Source organism: Paramormyrops kingsleyae, chromosome 15 (assembly GCF_048594095.1).
Source record: "Paramormyrops kingsleyae isolate MSU_618 chromosome 15, PKINGS_0.4, whole genome shotgun sequence".
Taxonomy (NCBI): Eukaryota; Metazoa; Chordata; class Actinopteri; order Osteoglossiformes; family Mormyridae; genus Paramormyrops; species Paramormyrops kingsleyae.
In genome coordinates this window covers 13,950,193-13,978,145 of record NC_132811.1, presented here as the reverse complement: position 1 = coordinate 13,978,145, position 27,953 = coordinate 13,950,193, and the positions used below count along the sequence as shown (strand labels likewise).

Here is a 27,953-nt window from a genome sequence, read left to right as displayed (position 1 = left end):
CACTCTGTTTCGACCAGAGCGATGTCAGAAGTGTACTGAGGGTCATTGCTGGTGCAGGTATTGATAAGGATGCATACTGTGTCATGGACAGCAGCAGAGGTGGCTTTAAGCAAGTTGAATAAGCCTGTTTAGTCTGGCTTACAGCGACCCTAGTTCTAGCTCTAGCTAACTGCTCACTCCCAGTTAGACCAATAGTGTGAGGTGTAGAGCTGGGTGGGGATCGGTGCCATTGGCTTTGGATGAACTGAACTGTCAGTGCTGTCACTCTACTCTAGCTTCACACCCCCTTGTGGAATTGGAGAGCTGACATTTCAGGGACCCCCCATGCCTGCGATCCCACCTGCGTCTCCCTCCTACTTATGCTGCCATAGCCATATCTGCTGGAGCTTCCATACTGCACTCACCTAACTGTTTGCACTGCCTCTAGTCTCCCCTACTTTGGCTAACACACTTTTTATTCTGCTAACCCCTTCTGGGGAGTGATACATGGAGACCAAAAAAAAGATGCTGTGGCTGTCCAAAAGGGGGCGCTAGGGCGTCACACTATCTGGTGGAAATTGATCTTGATTTTAACAAACAATAATTACTTATATTGAGTGTTGCGTTTAAAAGGCACAATATATATAATATATAAAATATAAATCATTATAATCGTTTGGGGGGAAATTAGCTTCTTGTGGATCCCCTCTCTCTCTCTCTCTCTCTCTCTCAATACTGTAAGATATGCAAATAAAAACATAAATTGAATAGGCTGCCTAAAGGGGATTCATTTATCACCATAAGCAGAGTCCAGCGGAGTATTCCACAAAGCAGGATGTCTCAGCTGGGTTAATTTAAGCTAGAAGTTATGATTGTCCAATAAGGGTCTAGGTAGGAAGCAATCCTACTGGAGAGAAATCTTGCTTTGTGGAACACCCCCAAGATATCGTTATCTTCATTAGCCAGATAACTTAAGCCAAATGCAAGAATTGTCCAATAGGAATGTCACTCACCTCTGTTTCTGTTGAATAGCTTTCACGTACGTGTAGCTTAAGTTATTCAGCTAATTGGGAAATCCAGCTTTGTGGAATACCCCACTGCGCCAGCATCACTTTTTATATTCATTTATTCCGCATGAAAGATTTACATATTTCTTGATTATTCGTATTTTTAAAAAGAAGTTTACCAAAATGTTTCATTCTGTTCTTGTTTTCACTCTAAAGTAGTGCATTAATGCATATTGCACATTGTGTTCATTGCATCTCACGGTCCTCCATTTTAATTTTCACTTCCGAAATAGTAGCCCTCCCTCAGCAACACACACACACTGACGTCATCATTCTACCCTTACTGCACTTTAGTGCAGTGTGAACGCGAGTCGGGTTTGGTGGTGCCGATGTGAGCTCCAGCCCAGGTCCTGCCGAGCACTGGTTCCGGCGGGGCTTGGTGTGAAAGGGCCAGTAATGGCTGGTTTGCCTCACTTGAAAGGATATAAGAATTGCCTTTATGATATGTTTCCAGAAGGAATTTTTAACGATTTAGAAATTTTGCACGCACTGTAATAATTTTCATTCTTGATTAATTTGTTGAATTTTATAAATAATTACTATTTCACAGAGCACTGCGTGGTATCCTGTAGTTTGTGCTAAATTGTATTGGGATGGTTACTGGAACTAACAGGAAATGGCATAAATGCGAAGGCCCAACTCCGTTAAGTTTCTGCAATTTTAAAATGCTGCCAGACCTCATTAAGAATTACCCTAAATATTTAAGTAGGTCCATACTTAACAAATTGGAAATAACACAGTTTTACTCTCATATGCTTCATAAATCTTTATTTCAATGTGGTTTTTTTCAGCACTTGAATTAAAAATACAACACAAAAGAAAAAAATAACACTGAAGGCAATTGTGGCGGCTCTGCATTAGACACGGATTCGTTCGTACAGACGTGGGTAGCTAAAATTCGAAGCTAAGCAAGCAAAGCCGGAGCATTTAATAGAAATCGTCTTCACTACAGAACAAAGCACACAAAAACATTTGTAAAGGAAATGAGACGTATTCAGGATTGTCAGACTACGCCAAAGCTAAGGAACCTTTCAGCGTTTTCGTATATTAGCAGCCCTTCCAAACAAACACAAAAAAGTTACCAAGAAACATTACCTTTATATGCAAATGCTTATTTGAATATATCGTGTGGAGAAAGCGGTCAAATATAAATACATGCATTATGAAAAATAGTCAAAAATGAGTCAATATTGTAACTTTATTTTGTACTAATTATATAAAAATTAAGCATTGCTTTATGTTAAATATTGTTGGGCAATTCAAGTTTACAAAAGCAGGACGACAGGACATAAAATACAGCATAGAACAGGAGGAATTTTATAATACGTATTGCAATGCATTCAATTGTCATTTGTATGCATGTATATAGATAAAGTACAAAAGGGACAATTATGATTATTTGAAGGTGAAAGATAAAAAAAGTTTAATTGTGTCACCTCTATTGTCATAATAGAATGAGAAAACCTATACAGTACTAATTTTCAGCTATATGAATAGTTTAAACATACAATATATATTATATGTATACTAATTTTAAATTCTCTTGAAAATGCATTTAAGAATGGAGAAAATACAATAAGTATTTCCTATGTAGCCAGGGATGCATTTAAAATACTTCTGTCTTTAATGGACATGAACACCAACATAAATAACTGTGGACTAAACACTGCATTCAACAACCAGGTATCTGCCATGTGCACAATACTTTGTTCTGGCTTATCCGCGTATTAACTATGTAGCAATGACATTACACAAGCAGTAAGTGTTGATATACATGACATCTGCCCTGCAGTTTCATGAAATTAAGCTCAAAGTACAGATGTTTTGGCCAATGGCCGACGTTCTCCAATACTTTTAGCACGACTGTCTAACTCATTACCCCCTACCAGCGTACAGCTTGCGTCAAACTCCAGAAAGAGTGAACTAAGAAAGAGACTCACCTGGATAACTTCAGACGGTTTTTGGTTAAATCAAGGTAATGAACATGCTGACTCTTCGTGATTGGTCTAAGAACAGCCACACTGTCAGGATTTAGTCAACATTAGTGCGGTTGTTTTTATTCATTACGGCAACCATATTCAAAGACAGTGACATCGCGATAGAGGGGAGGATTACGAGCAAAGATGGTTTACTTTGTTTTCACAGGAATGATCCACCTTGCAGGCTGACTTCATTGGGGAGGAGGGAGAAGACTTACATTTCACTGGAAGTTCTGTTGAGAATAATCAGGGAATTAAATCACATCTGTATAGAAGCAAGTAACAGATAAATAAACTAATGTAACGCAGATCATACTCACACCATTTGATCGATAAATGAACACGAAATCATATAAAATTATGACTTAAATACCTGACTTATTGTAGGCCAGACTATCCAGTGCATTTGGTGACATTAGTGTTGTGCTGCATTTATCTTTAGCATATATACTTTCCCTTTGCTTCTTCAGTTCCTCCTCTCTCTGCTTGACCATCTTTATCTCGTCATCAATCAGGGACTGGGTGCTCCTGGAACGTAACTTGAAGAAGGGGTTGTTCAGAAACGTGCTGTCCTGAGTATCCTGGCAGACCGAGTTCAGGCAGAACTCGGACGAGCTGCGTGTGATCATGGCGGGAGCCTCCAGTATGACGACGTTGGACACATCTGATGGCCACTCGTTGGCTCTCTTTGCTAATGGATTGGTGTCTTTCTTGCAGCGTGTTGGGCTGGAAGGGTATTGCTCAGGTTCTAAGATGATCACGCTATTGCCTGACACCTCTTGGCACAGCTGGCCTTTTGACGGGGAGGAGGTAATGATGAAGGATGGTGTTTTAATGCTGGGGGACTTTGGGAATCTGCAATTGTCTTCCTTTGCCTCAAACATCTTTCTCCTTTCTTCAATCTCCTGATTCAGTCTTCTGTCAATTTTTCCAGGTTGAAGAATGACTGGTTTGCCAGTAGCTTGTGTGCATTCATTGGCATTGTAGACTTTGGAAATTCCCCGCTCCCGTCTCAGGTTCTCTTCGCGTTCCATAGCTAAGCGAATTTCCCTTTCAATTGGGCTCTCATCATCACAAGGAGACCTGTAGCTGGAATCATCAAGGCCAGAGTCCTCTGAGCATGGGCTGAGATGAGTCTGAGAATAATCATTCAGTGCTGTAGAGTCCAACTCTGGTTCTTTCTTTGATCTGTTGATATTTCTAACGGGGGTGTACATGGAGTTGTGTCCTCCCTGGCATGTTCTTTGCCTAAAAGTGGGTTGATAAATCTGGTATTTTGTCTCCTCTTCCATTTTTAGCCATTGCTTTCTTGCAACCCGAAAATCCACATGTTCTGTACTGACATTTTCACTCTTTGTCTCCTGAATTACACAGTAGTCAGGAGGAACTTTCTTATTAGTATTTACTTTTGAAGACTCTGAATCATTTGTATTGCATTTTAAACCATGACTGAACTCCTCTTCATCTTCTGATATTTTTGATAAGCCGTGAAATAGGGAGGGAGTTATACTGGGGTGCTCTTGAGTTTCAAATTCATAGTCATCATGGTGCTCATACTGGTCTAGAATGTCTTCGCGGTCTTGGATGTGATGCTCATATTGGTCTAGAGAGTCTTCAAGATCTGTTATATGGTGCTCATATTGGTCTAGAGCATTTTCATGATCTGGATTGTGGTGCTCATATTGGTCAAGAGTGTCTTCATGATCTGGGGTGAGGTTATCATATTGGTCGAGAGCATCTTCACCATCTGGGGATGGGTGCTCATATTGATCCAGAGCATCATCATGGTCTAGGGTAAGGTTATCATAATGGTCTAGCACATCTTCAGTGTCTGGGGTGATGTTATCATATTGTTCTGGAGCATCTTCATGGTCTGGGGCGATGTTATCATACTGCTCTAGAGCATCTTCACAGTCTAGGGCGTGGTGTTCATATTGGTCTACAGCATCATCACAGTCTGGGGTGTGGTGCTCATATTGATCAAGAGAGTATTCATGGTCAGGGAAGTCTTTGTCATCGCTCTGGTTGATTTCTACAATGTTCTCCACATTCCTTTCAACTTTTTGCACAAAGAGTTCTTGGGCACTTAAATTTAGGATTTCATCCATGTAGGAATCATCATCCTCCCTGTTAATAGAGGAGGAAAAGATGGCCCTCCATCTCTCATCAGTCTCATTATCAGAGGGGACAGGTTCTATCTCAACCCGCAAAATACAATTCAAGTCAGCATCACCTGGGTCAAGATATGTGGAGATGCCAGAAGAGGCTTCTTCGCCAATACAGTCTTCTATAATGGACACCTGTATTCTGTTGTCACTGAGGTTATCCATAGCAACTTCTTCTATCACTGGTTCTGGAGTTCTTGTGGCCTCACTCTCTTCAGTGTCCTCTGTGGTGGGCAACACTGGAGTGTCAGATCGCTCCTGGTCTGACTGCTCTTGTGTTTTCTGAAGCATTTCATTCTCACAAACTGTTCCTGCACTAGAAGTTGTGTCGGAAACAGAGGAGGTCATGGACTCCGTGCGATTTAGATAATTATGTTCTGTTTCCAAGATCAAAGCCTCCTTTTGATACATATTGTCTGTCTCCTTCCCATTTTCTAAGCTGTGTTGTTCCTCATTGTCTGCTGTCCATTGTGGCAAGTCTGTCAGAATGTCTACGTTTTCTTTCATTCTGGATTCTGAAGAATCTGCACTGGACCAAGCTGTTTCAGCCTCCTCAGACAAGCCCTTATTTTCAGCCACCTCTGTCTCCCCAGAATCCATTTTATGGTCCCTGACGGTAGCCATTTCTGATAGCTGGCTGGTCTCCATGGTTACTTCTTGTGGAAAGTATTTTTGTTCTTTTTGTTTCTGATTTTGAGTGTCGCTGCTGCCTTCTCTCAGTTCATTTCCATTTGTCTGCTTCTCTCTGGCTGTACTTTTCTGTAAAGCAAAATGAAATACATTTATATAAGTGTTTTACAAATTTTACTTGTTTTAAAAGTTTTACTGAAGCGTGACACATACAGTGCAATGTATTCCATGACCATTAGCTATATATAAAAACACAAACCCCAGATCACTTTTTTGGAAATGTGTATCACAGCATATAAGAACTCTGTTTTATGCATTAATTCATTATTATTAACCATTTGTTTATTAGAAATGGATTCACATCTAACCTTTGTTAGCCATACATAGTGAATTTTCCATTTTTTTTAGCGTCTGAAAGTATTTTGAACCAATAACTAACATCTTACCACTATTACTTACAGTAGATATAAGAGATTAACTATAAATTAGTAGTGCTTCATATTTAATCATAGAATGTATTATTATTATTATATATGTTTTATGATTTATTTGAAACTTCTTGTCATTGTAGTACTGCTATAAATCTCTCAAAATGAAATGTTTAATTTTTCTGTGCAAAGGCATAACTTTTATTATGACAAATTTGAATACATATAAAAAAACATAATAATGGTTGCTTAAATTCCAACAATAATTGCAAGCAATTTGCCCTACAGCCTACAGCCAGGGAGCAACATTAATGATGCACTTTGCAGTATTTTTTTATTTATTTGTTAATGTAATGGAGTTTCTGAGTCAAGATCACAAGGAAACACCACATATATGCTTTTACAAATGCATGTTATTAGTGATCCATAAAACATTAGATATGTTAAAGTCTGTGTTGTACACGGGAACAAAATGAAATTTCTCAGTTTGAGCAGTCATCCATTTAATTTAAGAAAGACAAGCAAACAAATTCACATATTGGATTTAATTGGGGAGTAAACAGGTGAATTATTTTGAAGGCTAATAACTACTCGACATTGTCACAGTTGTTCTCTTATCAATATACTGAAAAATGACATTGAAAAAAGTTACAGTGCTAAAATGAAACATTATATAAAAAATGAACTGAAATTAGACTCCTCCCATGGTTCCTTGAGGTGTCTCAGCAAATGGGCTATCAGTTCTGAGTAATGTACTGGAACTTTTAAGAGTGTAAAAGATGTGACTAAGAAGGAGATTTAAAAGTGTTGTTTTTTTTTTCCTAGTGTTTCCTCTTCAGCATTCAGATCCCAGCTTGTGCGGAGTTGGGCAGGACAGAGATCCATCTGAATGGAGCTGTTATGTAAGGCTGAATGATGGAATATTTCACCCACGCTTTTGTTGGTTCATCCCTGCGGCTCACGCTTGGCTGTTGTCACTGATAGAGAAGAGGTCAGGAAAGATTATTTGGAACTCTGCACACCTAGGGCCTGGGACCCAGTCCCACAAATGAAAACAGAATCCACAGGACGACAGCATAACTGAGCTGCAGAGAGTTCCCGATTTCTGCAGAATTTACTAAATTCTTAACCAACCAATAACAATAATAATAATAATTATAATAATAATTATTATTATTATGTAAATCTAATAATCAACAAAAATGTGTATGGGCAATGAAGTGTGCTATGAATATTGGATAACTTAAGACCTGGTGAATCACACCATCACTGCACTTCAATTAGGGACACCTGTTGTTGTTCTTTAAAAAAATGTTTATATGTCCCTAACCGATGACACTGTCTTCATCATATCCTTAATATACTTTTTTCCTGTTAGAATATTTATGTTTGTTTACCTCTCTTGCTAATCCACAACAGGGTGATGATTTATGTTTGTGTACTTATTTTTAAAGCTGATTAATCTGAGGAAACGACGCTGAACATTACTCGCAGAGCAAATGATATTCCAGGTTACGAAAACAGTCATTTGAGCTGGCTTGTGACTTTTGCTTAATTTGATTAAAATCTCTTTACATTGTTCAATATTGGTAAATCTATACATCATCCCATAAAGACTGCATTTGTAACTCACTGATATTCACTGATTTGTCAAATTCCAACATTCCCCTATTATTACACATTAATTATGTCGGGATGCTTTTAAATGCTTTTTTAAACCCGGAATGGTTTAATCTTCTCATTGCCTTCCCAGATTTAGATAACCTCATGCTCCTAAAAATATTTCCTGTACAACTGAAAAAAAAACCCTGGGAAATTCTGCAAAAACTGTCCGTTTTACCCAAATAAAATATCATCTGACATGTTTAAATTCAATCATTGTCTAGCTTGCACTAACTCTTCTGCTGCTTCTCATGTCTGTCAGAACACTGAGTGCCTCTCTCTCAAAATGGAGTCTCGCCTCGCAGCGATTCCGGCGCCAGTCAGCAGCAGGGGCTGAGGGGCATTAATCACCAGATCGTTCGCAGACACGCTGGACGGTGATGTCATTCGCGCCTGCTGCCAAGCGCTGGCCAGCCGTCGATCCAGAGCCCAACTCTTTCACACCAAAGGACGGAATAATCGATTGAACACCAGAATGTCGCTGTCTGTGAACAGTAATAGCTACATAATCCTCTGCCCTCATTTGTCATTTTACGCTCCAGTGCTGCTGTTATTGTTTGTAAACGTTGCTCATGTTATCAAGAAAGAATTGAGCGAGTCAACAAAATCTATATTAATTTTTGTAAGAATCAATGATATTCTAGTAATTAATTATGCAACCCCGCAATTATCCAATTCATTTTTTTTTTCCTCAAGTGGCAGGCACAACTTATCAAAATATAATGCCATTGTTTTACTGCTACAGCATGAACAAAACATAAAAAAGTATTTGTGATGCCCTTAGGGATAATTAAGTTATTCATGGAAAAAATCTAATTAGGCACAATTACAGAAAAAGCAGCATCTCAAACAAGAAAAAAAAATATTTGGAAATAACTATTCCACATTTTGATAAACGGATATTGTTAGGTTAATCGGCCACAGAAACCTCTGAAGTCATTTAAAGAATGCACAAATTTGCACCCACAAAGTTCACCCCGCTTTACTTCCCTGGTCACGTTGCATGTATTAGGAGTCAAATCAAAATAACAGGCTGAAAATGTCAATGCACCATGGTTACCTCAGGGGACAGAGCAATTTGGAAAGATCAGCCCAATGGGAAGGGGAGGTCCAGAGTAGACCGGCTTCTCTTCTAATCGTTCCACATGCATTAAATAACGCGCATTAAATAATGCAGGACACAGACGGACGGGCAGAGATGCCTCTCTTTCTCCCTCCCACAGGTTCACACTGAGCAGACAGATGGAAATGATCTCCACCAAATGACATGCCTCTCTAAAGCCGCCATGCTTTATACCCTGATGGTTGCATACGCCGTTAAATGGAAAGCAGGGAGTTTGCGGCCACTTATTTTTAGAGTGTTATTTATTTCATTATTGGGCTAGCTCTGTGGTTGGCACTATAACATCACATCTCCGGGTTTGGGGATTTGGGCCTGGCCCCCAGCTCGATGCGTGTGGAGCTTCACATGCCCTCTTTGGGCACTTCAGTTTCCACCCGCAGTCCAGAAACATGCGGTTAGTTGAATTGGTGTGACTCAATTGCCTTTTATGTGTGAGTGTGTGTGTGTGTTTGTGTGTGTGTGTGTGTGCACCCTGCGATGGACTGGCATCCCATTCAGGGTGTCCCCTGCCTCGTGCCCTGTGCTTCCTGGGATAGGCTCCAAGCTCACCATGACCCTGTACTGGGTAAGCAGCTATGGAAAATGGATGGCACAAATCCAGTCCTGTTTGTCCATGGACTTCTGTCTTTATCAGATAAAATTACTTTGCACACTTTTTACCTCCTGGGCCCCCAAGTCCCAAATTGCAGTCTCCATGGTAACCTGCTAACCTATGTGCATTTGCTTCATGGTTAATAAGTGGACATAGTCATTGCTCTTCTCTGGAATTGCAAAAATTGATTTTGATTAATTGTGATTGATTGCGCCTGGATTCATTGCGTTCCACAACAAATTATCAGGGCCAAAAACAAGGCAGCTTGAAGCTGACATTTTGGCCCAGCTGTCTTCCTCAGACCCAAATAACTCCTTTTTCTTTTTGCCATGAGTGATGCAAGACCCTGTATTTGTGACTTTCGGCATTGCGACAGGAGGCGAGGGTGCTTCAGTTGTTGCTGTCATTACCAAGGACGTTCTTGTGTTCCTTTCGGACTGGAATAATGCCATGATTCATAGGTGTGGGAACCTTGGTGGGAAAGCAGCTCAGGGGTTATGTTTCGATGTGGTGGAGACGAGCCATGTCACAAAGGAAGTGCGGCAGATGATTTGTTTTTCGGTGAACAGACCGGGAGCCTCGGCACGGATGGTGACGGCGCGAACTAAAAAGCCAAAAACGGTTGCTGGCGGAGCCTCGCGGATCCGCTCGTCAGCACCTGCGTCAAATCAAATTATTGTTATGAACGGCGTTTTCCAGAGCTACGAGCGTCGACCCTGCCACAGCCCGAGTGTCCCTTTTCAACATCACTCCTCACTTGATGAGTTTCTCAGCTTGATGACTCTTTGGACGCCTCACCAAGGCTCCTAATTCACATAGTGGCAAAGGAGCTTCTGATCAAGTTCTAGTGTAACTTAATGGGTCTCATAAATGTTGTCTTGGTCATATGAACAGCGGAGCTATAATGTTTACGTTTATTTCTTATTTTTCCATGTTGGCATTTTTAGTTATTCTGCTTAATTACAATTAAGGGCAACTTGTTACACATTTTAAATTGAAATTGAAACAGTACTGTCCCTTCAGGGATTTAAACCCGACGTAATATATTTGCTACTATGATCCCAATTGCAACACTAAGAAACACATTCAAGAAAAAATTCACACACAAAACAAGATACTTAACTGTCTGTGATCAATAGGAAAAGGCTGCGTGCTGATCAGGTACACAGCCGGCCATCATACGGCCAGGTATGCTAAACGGCTACAAACTTCAAATGCAACAGTTGGCAGCAAGCTAATTTTGCTCTGGAATGTGTATTTGTGATACCAGGACTGTGATGTTCTTTGCATAACAATAATGTTACCTGCAACTCAAGAGTATATGAAAATGCTAAATACTCATTGACCCTAATCATTCATAATCACTCCTGTCTCCGCAAACTTAGATGCATAACATCTGTTGATATATGCTATTATATTTTTAAACTCCTTCACAGCATCACAAATCATCAGACCTACGGAACATTATCTCTCCTGCAATATAAAATATACTGTTGCCAAGGAAATAAACGAGACAAATATTAATATTAATGTACAAAAGGCATGCACCTGAATATTCTCTTGTTAGAACAGCCTTCTTTTTTCATAGATGGTCTTCAGGGGTTTTCACTCAATTCACACGCTTAAACGGAGCAAAAAGCAGCCCTTAAATCCACTAAGGTATCCTGAATCCGCATCTAATCTTATCTACTCTCTCATCTTCTGGGTTAAAAGCCCCCACCACTGTCCACTGCTTAGTCCCCCAACCCTATAATTTCCCCAGTGCCTCTACTTGTCAAGCAAGCAGCCAGATTTAGTTTTTAAATCTTATTGCAAGGAACATTTAGAAACTTTGCTCCCAACCTACCTGCTGCCAGTGCTGCGTTGGCTGTGAGTGGCTGAATCTCTGCCTCGCACAAACCACAACGATGTGAGGACTGATTGAATGTGGCGGAACTGACCAATAGCGATGCAGCACATCTTGTGCGCAACACACACACACAGGCCCGCACACACAGGCGCACAGAAGCAGGAATCCATGTCAGTATCCTTATTTCCGAAGTCCACAGGTTAATAATGACATATGGGACATAAGCAAGCAAAATACAGAGTACTTTTTAATTAGTCCATGCATATTGTGTCCTAGATTATGAATGACATTTTTTATCTGGTAATTTTTATCCGGGAGTTTGAAACTTAGAATTCTGACATCCTTTAATGTTCAGAATTCCTCCTCAAATTAATAAAAATTGGTGCATAATTAATTTTTGTTTGTTATTAAGATGCACGTGCCACCCTTTGAATTAATATGAAAATGTTTGTTTCCTTCGAAGTTATTATTAATTATCAGATTGTTTTATGTTCCATATTTGTCATTCACATATAATAGATAATCTTTCTAAGAAAAAAAATTACCAAATTACCATTATACAATTATTTGTTTTATTTGTTTGAAAGCCAAACAGCAAACAAAAAACAGGAAGTAATTCATTAAAATGGAATAGCTATAAGGGAAATCTTCAGGTATAAGGTCATGCAAAAGGACAATTTATTTTTTGACACATGAACAGAAGTACATTGTAATTATACATTCTTCTTGTCTTTCCACTGCTCCAAAAAGCTTTCTGTGCAGATTCCTTTTGTACACAGTGTGACCCTCATATTTGCACATTTTCAGTGATGGTTCACATTTATTTCTTTAGCAGACCTGAAGCAGCATATATTTGTGAAAGCAGGATCAGCCGATCCCTGGAGGAACTTAGGATAAGTGTGTTGCACAAGGACCCAATTGTGAAATCGTTCCACCAACCTCAGGATTTGATCCAACAACACTGCGATCAGAGCTGCAGTGCACAAAACCACTGAGCTACAACGAGCTTTGATTTCCAAACAATATCCATCCATCCATTAACTTTCCATACCAACTTGTCCTATGCAGGACCAAAGGAGTCTGGTGCCTGTCCCTAAAACTATGGCCACCAAGCAGGAAATAACCCAGAATGGGACGCCAACCCATCACAAGCAAACAATATCTCAAATTCTTAATTTCATGTGCTTATTTCATTGTTCGCTAAATCAACATATAATTCACTCAGAAGTTGCAACATAGTAGTCCAGGTTGTATAGTCTTGACCAAGTTTTGATGCTTAAACGTTTTAGAATCAGTATTTAAAGGTGCTATGTTGGATATACTGAATATACAAGGGTAAGAAAAAGCAAGAAATGAGTGCACTGCACATGAAGCTTTGTCATTAAAGATTTTTAATAATAAAGATTCTTGAATACAAATTGTGGCAATCAGTGAAAAGAAATTTTTGATGTAATGATTCCTGCACTGTGATGATCATATGAATTAGTACACATGTGAGCAAAATATTTTTTTATTTATGTTTTTAGTGACACTTTTTTTGTTGATATGTTACTTTCTTTACCGGGGAATAGTAGCTATACTGAATGCCTTTGGGACAGATCTCTGTGTTTGTTTTCACTCCTATTTAATGGGCAAATACTATTTAATGGTTCATAATTGTCTAAATACGATTTTATTAAGTCCAGTAATCAGTCTAATAAACAGTGCCAGCAGAGAGATTACATATAGTGAGATATGGAACGTAAAACACAAACAACTATGCAAACAATTTGAACATTCGGCGAAGGAAACTATTGCGGACAAACCGACTGAAATGATTTGTGAAAGTGCTCAGACTCCGCAGCCTTGCTGCAGCCGCTATAGTCTCATCCACTCTGTCTTGCATTGTGCAGAGATGAATATGCACTTTGGTGTGCTGCTCTTCAGGACATACTTAAGGCAGCTACCAGAATCGTATTCTTTGGAGATTATACCCTTTTCCCTAGCCTGGCCATTCTCATTCTTAATGCTGTGGGGAAGAGTACAGAGAAAATTTCAGTACACCTCATACATCACCCATAATATCTGTTTGTGTTGTATAACCTCTTAAATACTATGTACCACTGCATTACTATACTGTTATTAACAATGCACATACACACACACATATATATAAATGCATTTCAATCCTGTACTACATTTCCCCCTGTTGTTACACAGTATACTATGTTTTATATAATGGTCTCTATATATTATTCTTGTGTTGTATATAATTCTCTAGATGTGCTCTGTGTTCTTTGTTTACCCATTCTCATCTAATATATGCATATTTTGGTCCTTAAAAAGCACTATCCATGATCATCATCCTCAAAATCATTATTATTATTATTATTATTATTATTAGTGTCAATATATAGCCTATTTAAGAAATTCTTATTGGAAAACATTGTTGACCCTGTGTTATTTGTTTAAACTTATTTAAAATCTAAAAGTGAATGACTACAATCTATTTCCAAATATCAGAAATTTCAGGGAATTCCCCAGTTCTCTGAAAATAAACATAATAACGTTAATAACATGTATGTTACATGCCCTGCATGTTATAGAATTGTACCAAGGGAAAATGTATTATTGTACTTTTAGTTACAATACCTGATGATTAAAAATATTTTACGTTTATTCTATCAAAATATCTGCCCAGTTATATTTTTATTACATAGTATTTTACTGTCCTTGAATGTGCTAAATATTTTAATATATGATTCCTGGTACTAAGTAATAATCTGGGGGTAAAACAGGAGACTGTGCATATATTCATTAAAATACAGCAGATTTATGAGTGCTGCCAGTGTTGTGTGAAGCCTGCTTACATAACAGATTTTGCTTTTAAGATTCATTTGAAGAGAAATTGGGTACTATGAAAGCGATGCATTTGAAAAGGCAGGTGTAATTCAGCCTCTGGAATCTATTTTCTTATGCAACACTTGAGAAATGTTATATAAGTACCACTCAAGCATATATTATAAGCTGTCACTTTAGTTTCAGTCCCTTGCATTTTCAACTATTGAACTGGGCTAAGTAGTTGGGAGGCAGGTTCTGTGACTGATATAATGCAATGATGTATTCCTTGCTGTGGGTTGTCATGAAGCATAATAAGGATCTATTTTGAAATTTGATTCGGAATACCATACACAGGCATACACACTGGTAAATATACTAATGTCAAAAGAGTAGTTGAGAAATTACTGAAAGTGATAAGATATTAGCAGATATATATTGCATAGAAAATCAAAGATTAATATTAACACATTATTAGCATTTTTTAATGCAATTTGCACTTTATGTTACAGCGGTTGGCTGTCATTTTTCGATAGAGTGTCTGTTTAAATGCAGCCTATGCATAAATAATTAGGTTTCTTTCCTGTTTTGCCTATCCAGTTGTACAATGTTTTCTCAGTCTTTAATTAAATAATTTGCCCACCCTGCGAAATAAATAATCTAATTCAGCCTCAATCAAAAACGGTAGCATTTTCAGTTTCCTTATTATGATAAACATCTAGAACTGATTTGTGGTATGTGTAACATCTTGAGGATCATAAAAGACCATCATAAAAAAAGTTTATATTTCTCCAAATGTTTGGTTAATATTGCTGAAAAACAAATTTAAAAATGTGCACAGCAGGTTTCAAACCAAAACAGGAGTTACAGAAAGGGGAAAGGGATGAACAATCATTATAGTCATCGAATATTACATTTGGCAGGTGCTAATGCAAATTTTTTTATGAGCAGGCAAAAGCACGACGTTTGGTAAATAGAAAAAGTACAGCACATGATGATGTGTGAAACCAATGACTCAGAAATGGACTGGTAGCTAAATGAGCAAAGCACAGCTGAAACAAGCATGTTAGTGACAAATCACAAGCGCATCAGCCTCGGCCACTGGGTGGAGACAGGAGTTCGACACGGCAGATTTCTGAACAAACAGTCGACGCCGTTAGAGTATGTACTTCTTGTTGAAACCATACAAAAGTTTATTCAAGACAGTTAGTGTGCAAAGGACAGCTTGAAATTGCATGACAATCAGCAAACTTACTGATATATTTATACAAAAGTAGTACTACTAGGTGACTATGTCCAGCATGTGTTGTGTTTCAAGAGAATAGCAGGCTTGTTAGTGCATTCTTGAAAGTGTTTTCAGAAGAGGGAAGGAGGTTAGTGTTTAATGAGGTCTTTTGGGTTAACAAGTGGCCGTGCTTTTCCTTCCTTTTACTACCTGTAGTGGAAGGGTCTTTGGTACCATCATCAACCATCTGCTCAAAACTCTGCTGAGCCTGACTCAGCCCAGATTGCTGCCCTTGAACCTGAACTGTTGCATCAGGCAGTGTGTAATTTTGGTTCAGGGTGGATCTGGTGTCGGCGAGGTACTGCTTTGCTTTGGAGCTCCTGTTCATCTTTGGCTGGAAGACTTTGCTGCAGCAGCCGTCGGGGTGGTAGGATAGCTGCATGTCAGGACTGTTGTCGTCGTCGTTGATGACCACCAGCTCTGCCTGGATGACTTCCCCCTCCTCATCATTATCTGCGTTTTGATAACCCATGAAGATCATGCTAACTGGCTTGGAGGAGTCTATGTTTTCTGGCATAGTGTTCAGAATATTGAGTTTGGAAATCTCAGGAAAGGGGTCCTGGTGACTCAGACTGGAATCCAAGGGTAGGGCTGCTCTATCACCCTCAATGGACAGTGCTGGACTGCACCTGTTTCCATCAAAGTACATTTCGAAATCTAAGGGTGTTTGGCCACTGATGGGAATATTATTTTGGTTGCCCTTGGAGTGTTCAGGAGGCTGCTGGACCTTCCTTGTGGACCAATGGAGTGGAATGTGAGACAATTCTTGTATCTTTTGCCCCTGAAGAAGAGTCACCTCACTGTTCTGGATGTTCTGAGATGAAGTTACGTTCTTGAAGGATTCTCGACGAGGAGCAGGCCTGGGGCTGAGTTGGTCCAGGTTCTGTCTCTTGGGAGTGGATGGTCTGCTGTAGGGACTTGAGAACACAGGGTCATGATACTCCACGTCAGCCTCGAGACTTTTCTCCGTGGCCTTCCTAAGAAGCTCTTCCACCTCTTGAGGGGTAAGTTCTCCCACCCCATTTTGGACTCTTTGGGCATCAGAGGGCAGGGCATACACTGACTTTCTCCCATCATCGTATACCTTGATGCCTTTCTTTGGTAGATCTTCTGTTGTGACAGTTGCTGTTGATAGAACTTGGCTCTTTCCAGTTCTCATGTCCTTCTGCACGTTTATTTCCATTACAAATAAAGCTGTGGATAAAAGAGACCCTTTGAGTATAGAGTAACAAGCATCATGTAGGGAAGTAAGACTCCTGTACTGCCTTTTCATATGAATAACTGGCAACTGGACTCATTGCTTAATTTTAATCTTTAAGTGTAACTGCATCAAGTATTCAGAAACATATTTCATAAGTAATTGTATTTCCACGCATCTATTTACCATAATGAGTCACTATACAATGCTAAAGATGAACAGTTTTCTTATTCTTGAGTTAAATAGCATAACACACCATGAAGCCAGAGAAAATAGCCTAATTATAAAAAAATCAACAGCTTTTATCAAAGGCACTGTTAGCATTTTTAATAATTAGGTCAAAGTAGATTACCTTGTTTAGATTCTTCAGGGTCAGGGTCCAACTTTGGGCTTGACATCTTCTTGAGCTGTTTGGAAGGTTTGAAGGACTTTGGAATATCTGGAATTGCTGAATAAACATATTGTATTGGATCTGCAAGGCAATGGACACCTCTTACTTTCCACTTTTGCTTGATTAAATTTGATAAAAATTGAAATAAACACCTATCAAAGGACAGGAGACGTAGTGACAAAAGTAATTACCTGGCTGGATATCAGCATTTACTTCCTGTGCAGAGATATAGTAGTTCAAAATCAAATTCAGGAAGAAAAGCCAAGCAAAAAAATATTTGAAAGGTGAAGAGCGCAAACATCAAGTTAATCTGTTCAAAGCCACAAAAGGGACTTTCATACTAAGAACAAACAGGAAGCAACCTGCATACACCTGCATACCCATTGTCCGTTGTCGTAACCGTTTCTTCCAGTACCCATCTGTTGGTGACCTCATTAACATCTGGCCTTGTAAAGTCCACCAAGCACTCACTCACCAACTAGTCCCTGTATAGGCTGAATTCCACTTTGAAACCACTGCACAAACCGTAATGCCTCTTTTATTGTCAATCACACATCACATAAAACTAAGACAGCGGATTGATGTTGTTTGTCCAACACAAGTAGTATCAGATGTGCAATACCTTTATGATGTCCGCAGCTGTCTTCTCCACTTCTTTCAGCCGTTGCAGAACGAGCATCTCGTTCTCTGATATTGTCAATTCCCGACTCTCCAGAGCCTCTATTTCCTTCTCTATCCTGCAAGCCAGATGCAGACCATTAACATGTTACAGCACTATCTGGGGGAAAAACAGAACTTGTATCTAAACAGAACCTGTCCTGTTGAGATCGAAACCTTCCAAGACGGTAGGGAAGAATAAGTCCTTGAGACCACATGGGCATCTCAATATCATAAGATTACAGTAAGAGATCGAGATTAGATTAAAATTAGTTGAAGATCAGTTTAACTGCACATGATATCTCCCCTAAGAGTATGAAGATGGATAAAAGCTTTATAGTGATCCAAGAGATTAAATTCTAATATTGAGCCTTCACAGTTTGAGCCTTCACAGGACATCTCATAATATCTTACAAACAGAGAAGCCTTCACAGTTTCCAGGACATCTCATAATATCTTACAAACAGAGAGTGAGTCTTTCCCTATGACATACACATATACCTATTATTATACACAGTCAGGGGTGTAGCTATACATTCTGGGCCCCTGATAAAATGTCACCCCACCATCTCCCTTATATTCTACAATTGTATTATTTTATGTATTCAAGGGCCTCTATAAAGTGTTGGGCCCCCTGAATCTGCCAGGGTAGCCATGCCCCCCTGTACACAATATGCATTGTTCTTACTTCTTCAAGATAGTCTTTCTTTCTCTCATTCCCACAAGGTTAATGTCTTGACATAATATTTCTATACCAACAATTCTGGGACTGATGAACAATAATAGGGTTCCTGAGTAATAAGACTTATTTTAGCCTTTTTGTTTGGTGATGGAGTGGCGATCACCTCTGGGAATCAGGCTAGTTTCTGCAGTTGTTGAGCAGGTCAGTTCGGATGATTAAAAGGGGGGTTTCTGCGGATCCCTTTCTCACCTCCTTTGTTTGGCTCTGAGCCCAGTGATCCAGGATAATAACACATTCAGAGGGACTGAATGCTCTCAGTATTGACAGATGTGTTTGTTGTTGCTCCAAGCTCAAAAAAGAAAATAATCATCCATACATCTATATTCTTGGCTCAGCGGCTTGCACTGTGGCCCTGCACCTCAATGGCTGGGGGTTTGAACCCTGATCCTTGTCTGTGGAGTTACATGCTTCCCCTGTGTTTCACAAATTCCCTGCGGTCAGCTTCTACAGTGCTAAGTAGGCCTGCCATTTGTCTTGCATATACCCAGGGACAAGATGATCTCTAAGACCCCCACCCCCACTTCCCGACTGTGCACAGGCCGCTGACTGGCTATACTGCACGCACAATGCATGTTCCATTAGCACGCGGCAGAAGAGCTCTCACTCAAAGAGCACACACTATTCAATAACTAAAAGGCTAGCCCCACCACCAAAATTCAACATCTTTTATGAAATACCTGGCCATAAAGTTCTCATTTTCTCTTTTTCATTTTTTCTCTCCATTTCTGAGCACCTCACTTTTGTTGAATTGCCATTTTGACAGTCAACTGGAGAAGGGAGGTTCTGGCTAAATGTTACATTTCTGACTGTACCATAGCGTGACAGATCAAATGTTTTTTTTTTTTTTCTTTTGAATTATAGGGATGGAAAGTAAAATTGTTTTTGATCGCTATATCAGTTAGACTACTTTGTGTCTCTAAAATTGCCCATAGCATGTGTATACATGTGTGATTATCACACATGTACAGTATATATTGTACAGCTGTTTCTACCACATTTGCAGTATTTTGCACTTTGGATTGGATGCCAAAACTGCATTTTTTTTCTCAGTACTTATGTGAAATGATAAAGTTGAGTCTAACTTAATCTAATCTGATAGTGTGTGCTTGGATGTGACCTGTGATTAACTGCATCCCATCCAGGATGGATCCCTTCTATGTTTCCTATGGTGCTTGGGTTAGACTCCAGGCTCCCCAGGATAAGACGACAGAGTCTTTCTTGAAGTGAAAGAAACAGCTCAGTCCACAGCTATTGCCCTTGATGAAGAGCTGGACTAAGGAATGTTTGGTGTTATTTTAGGTGGCATAACTTGATACCAACCTCGGACTTAACACTTTATTTGTGTAGACAAACTTGGCGCAAGGTGACACATTACGTAATGTTGCCAGGGGAACACTTTACTTGAAGTTGTCATCAATAATGCATTATGGATACCTTCATAATGCATTACAATGGTCAGTATAAGAATTAATAAACCATTACAGAATCTTCTATTGGTTATAAGGCATTATAGTGTTAATTATAATACTTCCTAAGCCCTCATCTATAATGCACTATAGATACCTTCATAATGCATTACAATCATTTGTATAACAATTAAGTGTAATAGTGCATTACAGATGCATTCATAAAGTATTATAAACACGGCTATAACTATTTATTACAAGGCAGGGGAGCCTTGGAGAGAGTAAGTTGTATGAGAGGCAAAGATCATAATGAGCAAGTAGCAAGGACAGAAAGAAATATAAAAATAAGAAATATGAAAGCTATAAATTGGTGAACTAAATGAACATAATTAAATAACTACAAATTACCTAGGGAAATCCCCCACAGTATTAAGAATGCTTTGTACTGCATTATGAAGGTACTGTATTTACAGTAAAGTGCATTACAGGTGAGAGCTTCATAAAGCGTTCATAATGCGTAATAAACATGGCTATTAACTAAACTTGTAGTCCAGTTACTCTGTGAGAAGATTCCAGTGAAAGTTTAAGTGTAGTAGCCTGGTCTGGGAGCAGTAACCCTGACAAGGTACCTGTGGATGTTTCTTTGCAGCACTCCTGCTTGTTTCTGTTCGTTCAGGACCTGTAATTTCATGGCCTCTTGTTCCTGCTCGCTTTGTGGACTCAGTCCATCCATCAGCCATTGCTCCCGCAAGGATTTTTTCTGTTTGCAGAGAAGGACACTTTGTGTAACTCAGGTAAGTGCTTGCCATTAGACAAATGCATTGCTGCCCAAGAAATTTAGCAAGAAATAGCCAGTCTAGACTATGTAATAAAATTGTTTGACTGAGAGTTTTTGAGTTTTATAAATTAATTTTGAAACCAGTCATTTCCCGTTTTAAAGCACAGAACATATCTGCTTTTAATTTATGAATATTTAAAATTCTGGAGCAGTGTCAGAAATAATTTTTTTTTAAAATGTATCCTAGAGTCAGTGAGTCAAACCTACAACCTTTTAGTTGTGACAACACAGTGCTGCCCTTGGAGACATCATGCCACCCTAACTTCCAAATTATTTAAAAATTCTATGTTTTATTTGTCAGTATTCTACCATTAGCTGAAACATAGAATTTCAGGTATGTAAAAAAAATCTTGCTATTCTAGAGTTTTTAAACACAGTAGACATAAAGTATAGCAGCAGTTACCGGAAATTCTATCACTGGTAACAGAAAAGCATGAAGAAACTCTGACGTGTGAAAAGTCAGGCCCCGAATGGCGAAAGGAAGTACCTTCAAATACTGTAGTTTCAGCTTCTCCTCTTCAATTTCTAACTTCTTCTTGACAATGTCTTCTTGGAGTTTTCTCTTATCCTAAAGTGAACAGACAAGGGCCAAAATGTCTTTACATCACTTCTCTTTGCCCTTGAGACCAAGGAGACGCAGCTTCCAGGAAATGGCAGGCCTCGTTCTAACAGCAGTTACGAAGGCTTGTTTTGGAAAAGGTAGCCAATGGGAAGCTGCCGCGGCCCACTCTGTCCGACAGGGGGACGAATGTCAGAGGCCGTTTTTCTGGGCTTTGGGAGGGGAGTGACACCACTGCTCAGAGATTCGACACATTCACTGGCTTCATCCCCTAAAAATACCAGCAGCTGCCTTTGACACATATGTTTACATATATACGACATTTACTGTACTAGAATGCGAGTGCCGTGAGGGTGATGAAAGGCCCACACATGTAGCCATAAGAAAATAGGGTATTAACTGTGTGAAGGTTATGATTGTCACTGTCCTCAAGGGTGACGTTATGTCCAGTGTACAGAAATAAGCTACTGAATGCTTTTAAATATATTATGTAAAGAGGAAAGCAAATAAAGTTTGTGTATTGTGGGTCGTCAAGGGAAAAACAATCTGTTGTTGGATTTTTTTGGATCGCCGTTGTCTTTCGTTTTTTGTCCGAAACAGCCTTCAGTATGAAATGATTCACCCTCGCAGAACAAATTATCAAAAGCATCCCAAGCCAGGGCCACCAACTTGAATGAATGCTCTGAGAACACACAGGAACTAAAGATGCAGTTGTGTTGCTTCACGATTTTTCTCCATCATTTAATAGTCATCTGCACAAGGACTTACTTGTGACCTTCAGAAAACACTTAATTTCAATATTTATTATATAAGTCAGATCATTTTTAATAATTTCATTCATCAGCACACACTTTTTGCTAGTTAATGAAGAATAAACATAAGCCTTATATATATATAATGAATTGCCAAATACATATAAAAATACCTGCTCCCTAATTTAATAAAACACTTTTTTAGGGACTGATATATTCACATCATTCCTTAACGCACATGAATTTTAAAATGCTGCTTTACCGTTATAGCTTGAAGCCGCTCTCTCAGCAAGTCTGCTTCATCCATAGCGACCCTGGAACAGAGAAAATGGAGTCTCCTAAGAAGGTAAGAAGGTGGCAAGATCAGAGCCAGTAGCTGGGTGACCGTGGGGCTGAGGGTCTGTTGGGATGGGACGGAGGTACTGGCCGGTTTATCTGACGCTGAAGCAGACAATGGGAGTGTAGTTTGGGCAGGAGTTTGGGGCGGGGGCGGGGGTGGGGTTAGCTGAGGTGGAGGCCAGCCGAAATACCCAGCATGCCTCACTGACAAATCAGGTGTCAGATTTGTCTCAGTAAAGTTGCATGAACTGTACTGTGGTATACTGGGAACCTGTCACTGTCTTCTGTGTTCACCTTCCATGCTGGCAGCAGTAACAATGTAGGGGAAAGAGTAACTGCTCTTTTTATGAGAAATACTCCAAAAATATCAGCCATGTCATTCTAGGGTTAAGAGGAATTAACCCTCAGATAACCAAATTTTTATGAATTATTTGTGAAATATTTACTTTAAATTCCCAGGACCAAAATTAAGGCTAATTTAAATGGCAATTTAAATAAATTGGCAGCTTTTATATTAGAATCCCTTCAGTTTCCCTTACTAAAGGGCACCATAGAGCAGCTATACTAAAACTTTGATCGAACCCATTAGTATACCACTAATAGTAATAGTACTAATACTAACAGTATAATGATCAAATTTGACCTCCGTCTTATAGGTACACCAAACTCCACCTTTTACACTTATATAAAGGTACCAGCGTAGCATTTCTTTCTAGTGCATAGCCATGACTGTATCTCAGCCCTGATCCCTTATTTCCAAGGTCAGGAAGTTTTCAATGTGACTGAAAGATCAAGTTTGTTTCATGAGGCCACAAGCATTAATGCATTAAATTGCAATGATCCATCCAGCCTAGTTAATTTATGTTAGCAGTCAAGGGAGGTGTTATTTTTTTGTCCCGACTTCATATTTAATTTAATAACACTGCTCAGAAAAAAACTTGTGTGAGGAAGATATTAAAACTCCACTGACTGGGGACCACAATCTTTATGTTTTGCATGGCTTGAACAAAAACAAGACATGAACAAAGAAAGTCATACTTATAACCTCCTGAGACCCGACCTATTCATTTATGTCCATTGTAGTGGACATTGTATTTTTGCATTTATTTTTTCACTGATGTTGGGAAACGTATTTATTCTTGTTGTGCACTAAAGAGGACATGCTGTGAAATTAAAATAAGAATAAAATGAAAAAATCTAAATTGTAAGATGTCTGATTTCCTCCAAAGACAAATAACCTACAATTGAAGGACACTTTTTTCCTCGGGTCTCAGGGGGATAAAGCAGTCGCAACATTCTGGATTGAAGTAACAGGAGAAAAAGAAAATCGTGGAATACCAAAATGCATGCTGTGCACTAGATATGTTGTTTATGGGTAATTATAACAAATGACATCATCTCTCCTTTTCTGCAGGCTTTCAGGTGAACTGTGAAATCTCCAGGTCACGTAATGGTACAGATATTACGCGTGAAGCTATTCCTGCATGTTCACTTTCTAGTGGATCTTTTGTCTATTCACTGAGAAGTAATTTTAATATTTCTAAATAAATAAATAAATAAATAAAGTGATTTGCAATTAATTAAACATTGCCAGTAGGTAGCATAATACATAGTTAAGGTTGCTGTTTGTAATTGTAAAATGTCGGGTTCAGATTTGTGGTGTGTTCGCCTTTCAGCACGGTGCTTAAACTACTCCAGTGCGGTTTGTCTCGCAGCATAAACAAAGTGTAAGTCACCTTGCGTAACAGGCACTGACTGGGCCCACCACGTTTATAATTATACGCCACCCGGCAGTTATGTCACAGTGAGATGTTAGTTTCTGTAGCACCAGCGTGAGATACTGACATTTGCAATCTACGCTAGTCACATGGCATCTCAGCATTTTTCTTACTAACGGGACACACACTGTCAGCCTGCTGTCGGCAGAAACACTGCATTCACGCATATATGCAAGAGGAACAGACACGCCCACACATACACAGCTGGTGGGAGCTGCAGAATGGCTGTGCATATCATGTTGCATCAAATCACCGCATGTTATGCACCAAACGTGGTGACCGGGAGTGTCCCCCACCCCCCATTAAAATCTGACATGGAAGGAACCATAAAGCATGTAAAAAATAGACATAATCTCTGCTGAAGCTTTATGAAATGTAACCAGTTAAACTAAACCCAGTTCTTAATCATTATCAGTGCTCCACCTCAAAAGTGATTAAAAGTAAAACAATCTGCCCATTTTTCATATTGATCTGGTCCTTAATTCCATGTGCTTGTCTTCTCTGTTTTATAAACCATCTAGACATTCCTAGTTTATCTGTCCAAAGGATGGTTCTAAATTGGTTATTTGACTGTTTCGGTGGAGATTTCCATTGATCTGACCTCTTGGATACAGCATTGACCCCCCATGGCTGCATAACTTTGATGAACTAATGATCCAACCATTGAATGACCTGCTCAGAGCTCTGGGACTCTGGGTATCTGTTAGTAGGACAGTTCACACTTAGGACTGAGTCTCTCTGGTTTCTGTGCTGTATGGACTAACACATTCAGCACAGGACTTGGGAATCAGTCTTAAAATATACAGCACAGGCTGAACAAAAAGAACATACAACTAACAATGTATGATAAAATAACAAATTTCCATAAAAGTCAATAAAACATTTTGCAACCCACAAGCCCTTATAAATTGAATAAATCGCTTAACCCTTTTCATGTGAGATTTACAGTGTATATAGGTTGAATTTATGTAATACTGCCGGATGAGTCACTGTGGGATGTGGAGAGAAGATGAGAGTGGGCGTGAATGGGAATGCAGCAGGGAAACGACCTACAGAGAAGAATTCTGTGGAATGAAGGGCATTTAATCAATGTCATGGAACACTGGGAAGTTCCAGAACACATCTGACCAAAGGTGCTTCCCCTCTTCCCTTTCTTTTTTCACGTTTAGCATGATAAACTACAAGTAATTACCAGCTCAAGTAACTCAAAAGCTCTGACAATATATTTAACCCATATCACTCCCGTAAGATTTCCAGCTGTTTAAGTGTAGAGAGATTGTAAGCTGGTTTAGACAAACACATCAGATGCAACCGAATGTAAGTCTGCAGATAGAGGTGGGGCGGGGAGGGGGGGGGGTCTTAAATTTAGAGATGGCTGTGATACCCTCACCTGTTCGCACCGAATCCGTTTCTAAGCCTGTGCCTGGTCTAAAATTAGCCGGCCACACGGCTTTAATGTCAGCAGATGTGACACGGTGGCTCTGTGCGAGCCCCCGCAGCAGAAGGCTTCTGGCGGGTGACGTCGCCGTTAGGGACAGAGTCTCCATGGCACAGAACTCAAACGCTGCCCTGAGTAACCCTGCAGTTAATGGGGCGGTCCGTCGGCAGGCCGGAAGGGCCACTTCCCGGGTGAGCCGCACGGCGACGCCGCGTCTATAAGCCACCCTTTCTGCCACATCTTTGATTTCATGGCCCCTCATTAGCTGCTGCGATGCTCCAGTGATGAAAGGCATGCCACATGTCACTCACCGTTTCCTCGACCCTGCACCGGCATCACCGCTTGGCTGTTCCAAGTGTGGGACGAGGTTTTTAAATCTGCCTGTAATCCGATCGCTAATCGTTTAAGTGCTAAAGCATTGCAACTGTCAAACTAACTGGACAGTGATTTGCGAGCTCTGTACCACCTGTACTTGTGAAAATGACAGATACTAACTGTGATACGCATAAGTCTTGGGTCTGTTACAATTCTGTAATTCCAAATGCAGAATTTTTCAAATGCCTTGAAAATCAGTTTCAATGGTACAATTTTACGAGTACCCCAAAAGGAAACTGTCTTTTTTAGAGCACCACTGTGTAACACCACTGTAATACAAGTGACAATTCCTGACTGTGTGACTTTCTATGCTGAGATGATTTACATGGAGTGGTCCTGCGATCAAGGGAAAGTGTTTTTTTTTTATCTTAAGTCCGGTGACAAAAGGTCTGGCAGGCCTCCTGCAGAGGAATTGTATGCTAGAAATAGATGCATGCTTAAAGGGTTATAAGCGATTATGAAATACCCCCTAAGGTTACCATTCATTAGTTCATTCATCATGCAAAATAAGAGCATATTACTGTAACCTGGAAAATGAGACAATGTGCCATTTCTGGTACCAATTAACAGTTTATAAGGGTTGCTGTCTATCTACTATGTTTTGTATCAAATTCTTCTCGGAAAGCGGAGATCCACAAAGCTACATAGAGCCAAATTGAATAAGACCGAAAATAACCAAACTCCACAGAAATCCCACAGACAAAGGCACTCACCGAATGTGTCTGAAAGAGTCGGCTTTCTGGGAGGTAAGTACAGGCAGTCAGAGATCACTATCGTGCAGACGGTCCCACATCACCAAGCCGGGAGTTCAGGTAGGCTGAGGGTTGAGCCGAGGTTACAGAAGACAGGAGGGTTGCCCTCTCTCACCAGCGAAAGCGGGGCGGGTTCTCCAAGAGGATCAGCCCTTCCCTACCGCCGAATCCTGTCGGATCCAGGCTGTTCAGCCATGTGCGAGTCCACATTTTACTGCCAGACAAATCCGCACCCCCCTCAACCCCCCCCCCCCAACCCACATAGCCACCTCCACACACACACGCACACACATACACACACTCAAAGTTGGGAGCCGGTTGCTTTCTCTTCCCGCTGTCTGTGCAGCTGTCCCCCCCACTGATGGACTTGAACAGGCAACAGCACTAACACACAACTAGAAGATCGCCCCCCCCCCCCCCACCCTGAAAAAAAAAAATAGCTCTAAAAGACACTGGTGGTGTAGCAAGCTGTGCTGATTATCCAAACTTTCATTATTTATTCTCTAATTACATATGGATGTGTTCTGGCTTGCATGTCATTAGCACTTTCAGTCGGCATGATCTACAAAGACATTCACACGGGACGTGCATGCATTGGTGCAAAAACACACAGAAACAGTACACCACTATAATACAGCGAAACTTGCTATGTAATATAGTAAGGCTGTATTGTTAAATCTAAAGCGTTATTTAATACATTTTATGAAGCAATATTGATAAATGACAAGGTAATTTGAACTGACATATAATTATATAATGATTTGTCTTGTAGCTAGCAATGGTTATTCTATAGACAGCTTCCCCTCGAATAACCTGTCTTCATTTACCTTGGACCAGTGAGGTTTATATTAAAACTGCACTGGCTATGTGGATCGTCAGTAGATAACCATATTAGTCACATCGATGCTGAGAGCTGCAGGCAGGAGGGGTATCCATGGCAACATGAAGAACTCTCCAAATGCTCACTTCTCCATAATCTAAAGATACTACATAGCTATACAGTTACAAGCTGTTTTTTTCACTGGATACTAAATGTCATGTACTGGTAACAGTGAGAAATCTTGAGGTTATTTCAACTATTCTTTACATGATCACACGCTAGTCAAAATATATTTGCAAAACAAAAACCCTGTAAGATTTTGGAAAATTAGG

At 39.8% G+C, this 27,953-nt stretch overlaps 1 protein-coding gene across 4 annotated transcripts; it reads right to left on the bottom strand.

Annotated features, from left to right (window-relative positions):
- Positions 1-1,786: 1,786 nt before the first annotated feature.
- On the bottom strand, positions 1,787-27,149 carry palmdb (palmdelphin b). 4 transcript variants are annotated; one of them, XM_023804659.2, is made up of 9 exons: positions 26,763-27,149; positions 22,382-22,433; positions 21,296-21,376; positions 20,600-20,730; positions 17,788-17,902; positions 17,357-17,381; positions 17,127-17,246; positions 15,727-16,770; positions 12,848-13,482 (listed from the first exon to the last, which is right to left on the bottom strand). In XM_023804659.2, exons 2-9 carry the CDS (start codon positions 22,424-22,426, stop codon positions 13,442-13,444), a joined length of 1,602 nt encoding a protein of 533 aa, XP_023660427.1. In that variant the 5' UTR covers positions 22,427-22,433; positions 26,763-27,149; the 3' UTR covers positions 12,848-13,441. The 4 variants fall into 4 exon arrangements, with proteins under 4 accessions (XP_023660423.1, XP_023660425.1, XP_023660427.1 ...); XM_023804658.2 differs by having other exon boundaries at positions 12,848-16,770; XM_023804655.2 differs by lacking the exons at positions 12,848-13,482; positions 15,727-16,770; positions 17,127-17,246; positions 17,357-17,381 and adding exons at positions 1,787-3,258; positions 3,399-5,949 and having other exon boundaries at positions 26,763-27,049.
- Positions 27,150-27,953: the final 804 nt, after the last annotated feature.

Coding starts and splice junctions, on each gene's coding strand:
- palmdb (XM_023804655.2), bottom strand. CDS start 22,426: ATGGATGAAGCAGACTTGCTGAGAGAGCGGCTTCAAGCTATAACG. Junction 17,903..20,599: donor CTGCAAAGAAACATCCACAG/GTACCTTGTCAG, acceptor TCTGGCTTGCAG/GATAGAGAAGGAAATAGAGG. Junction 5,950..17,787: donor CAGCTGCGGACATCATAAAG/GTATTGCACATC, acceptor TTTGCTTTACAG/AAAAGTACAGCCAGAGAGAA.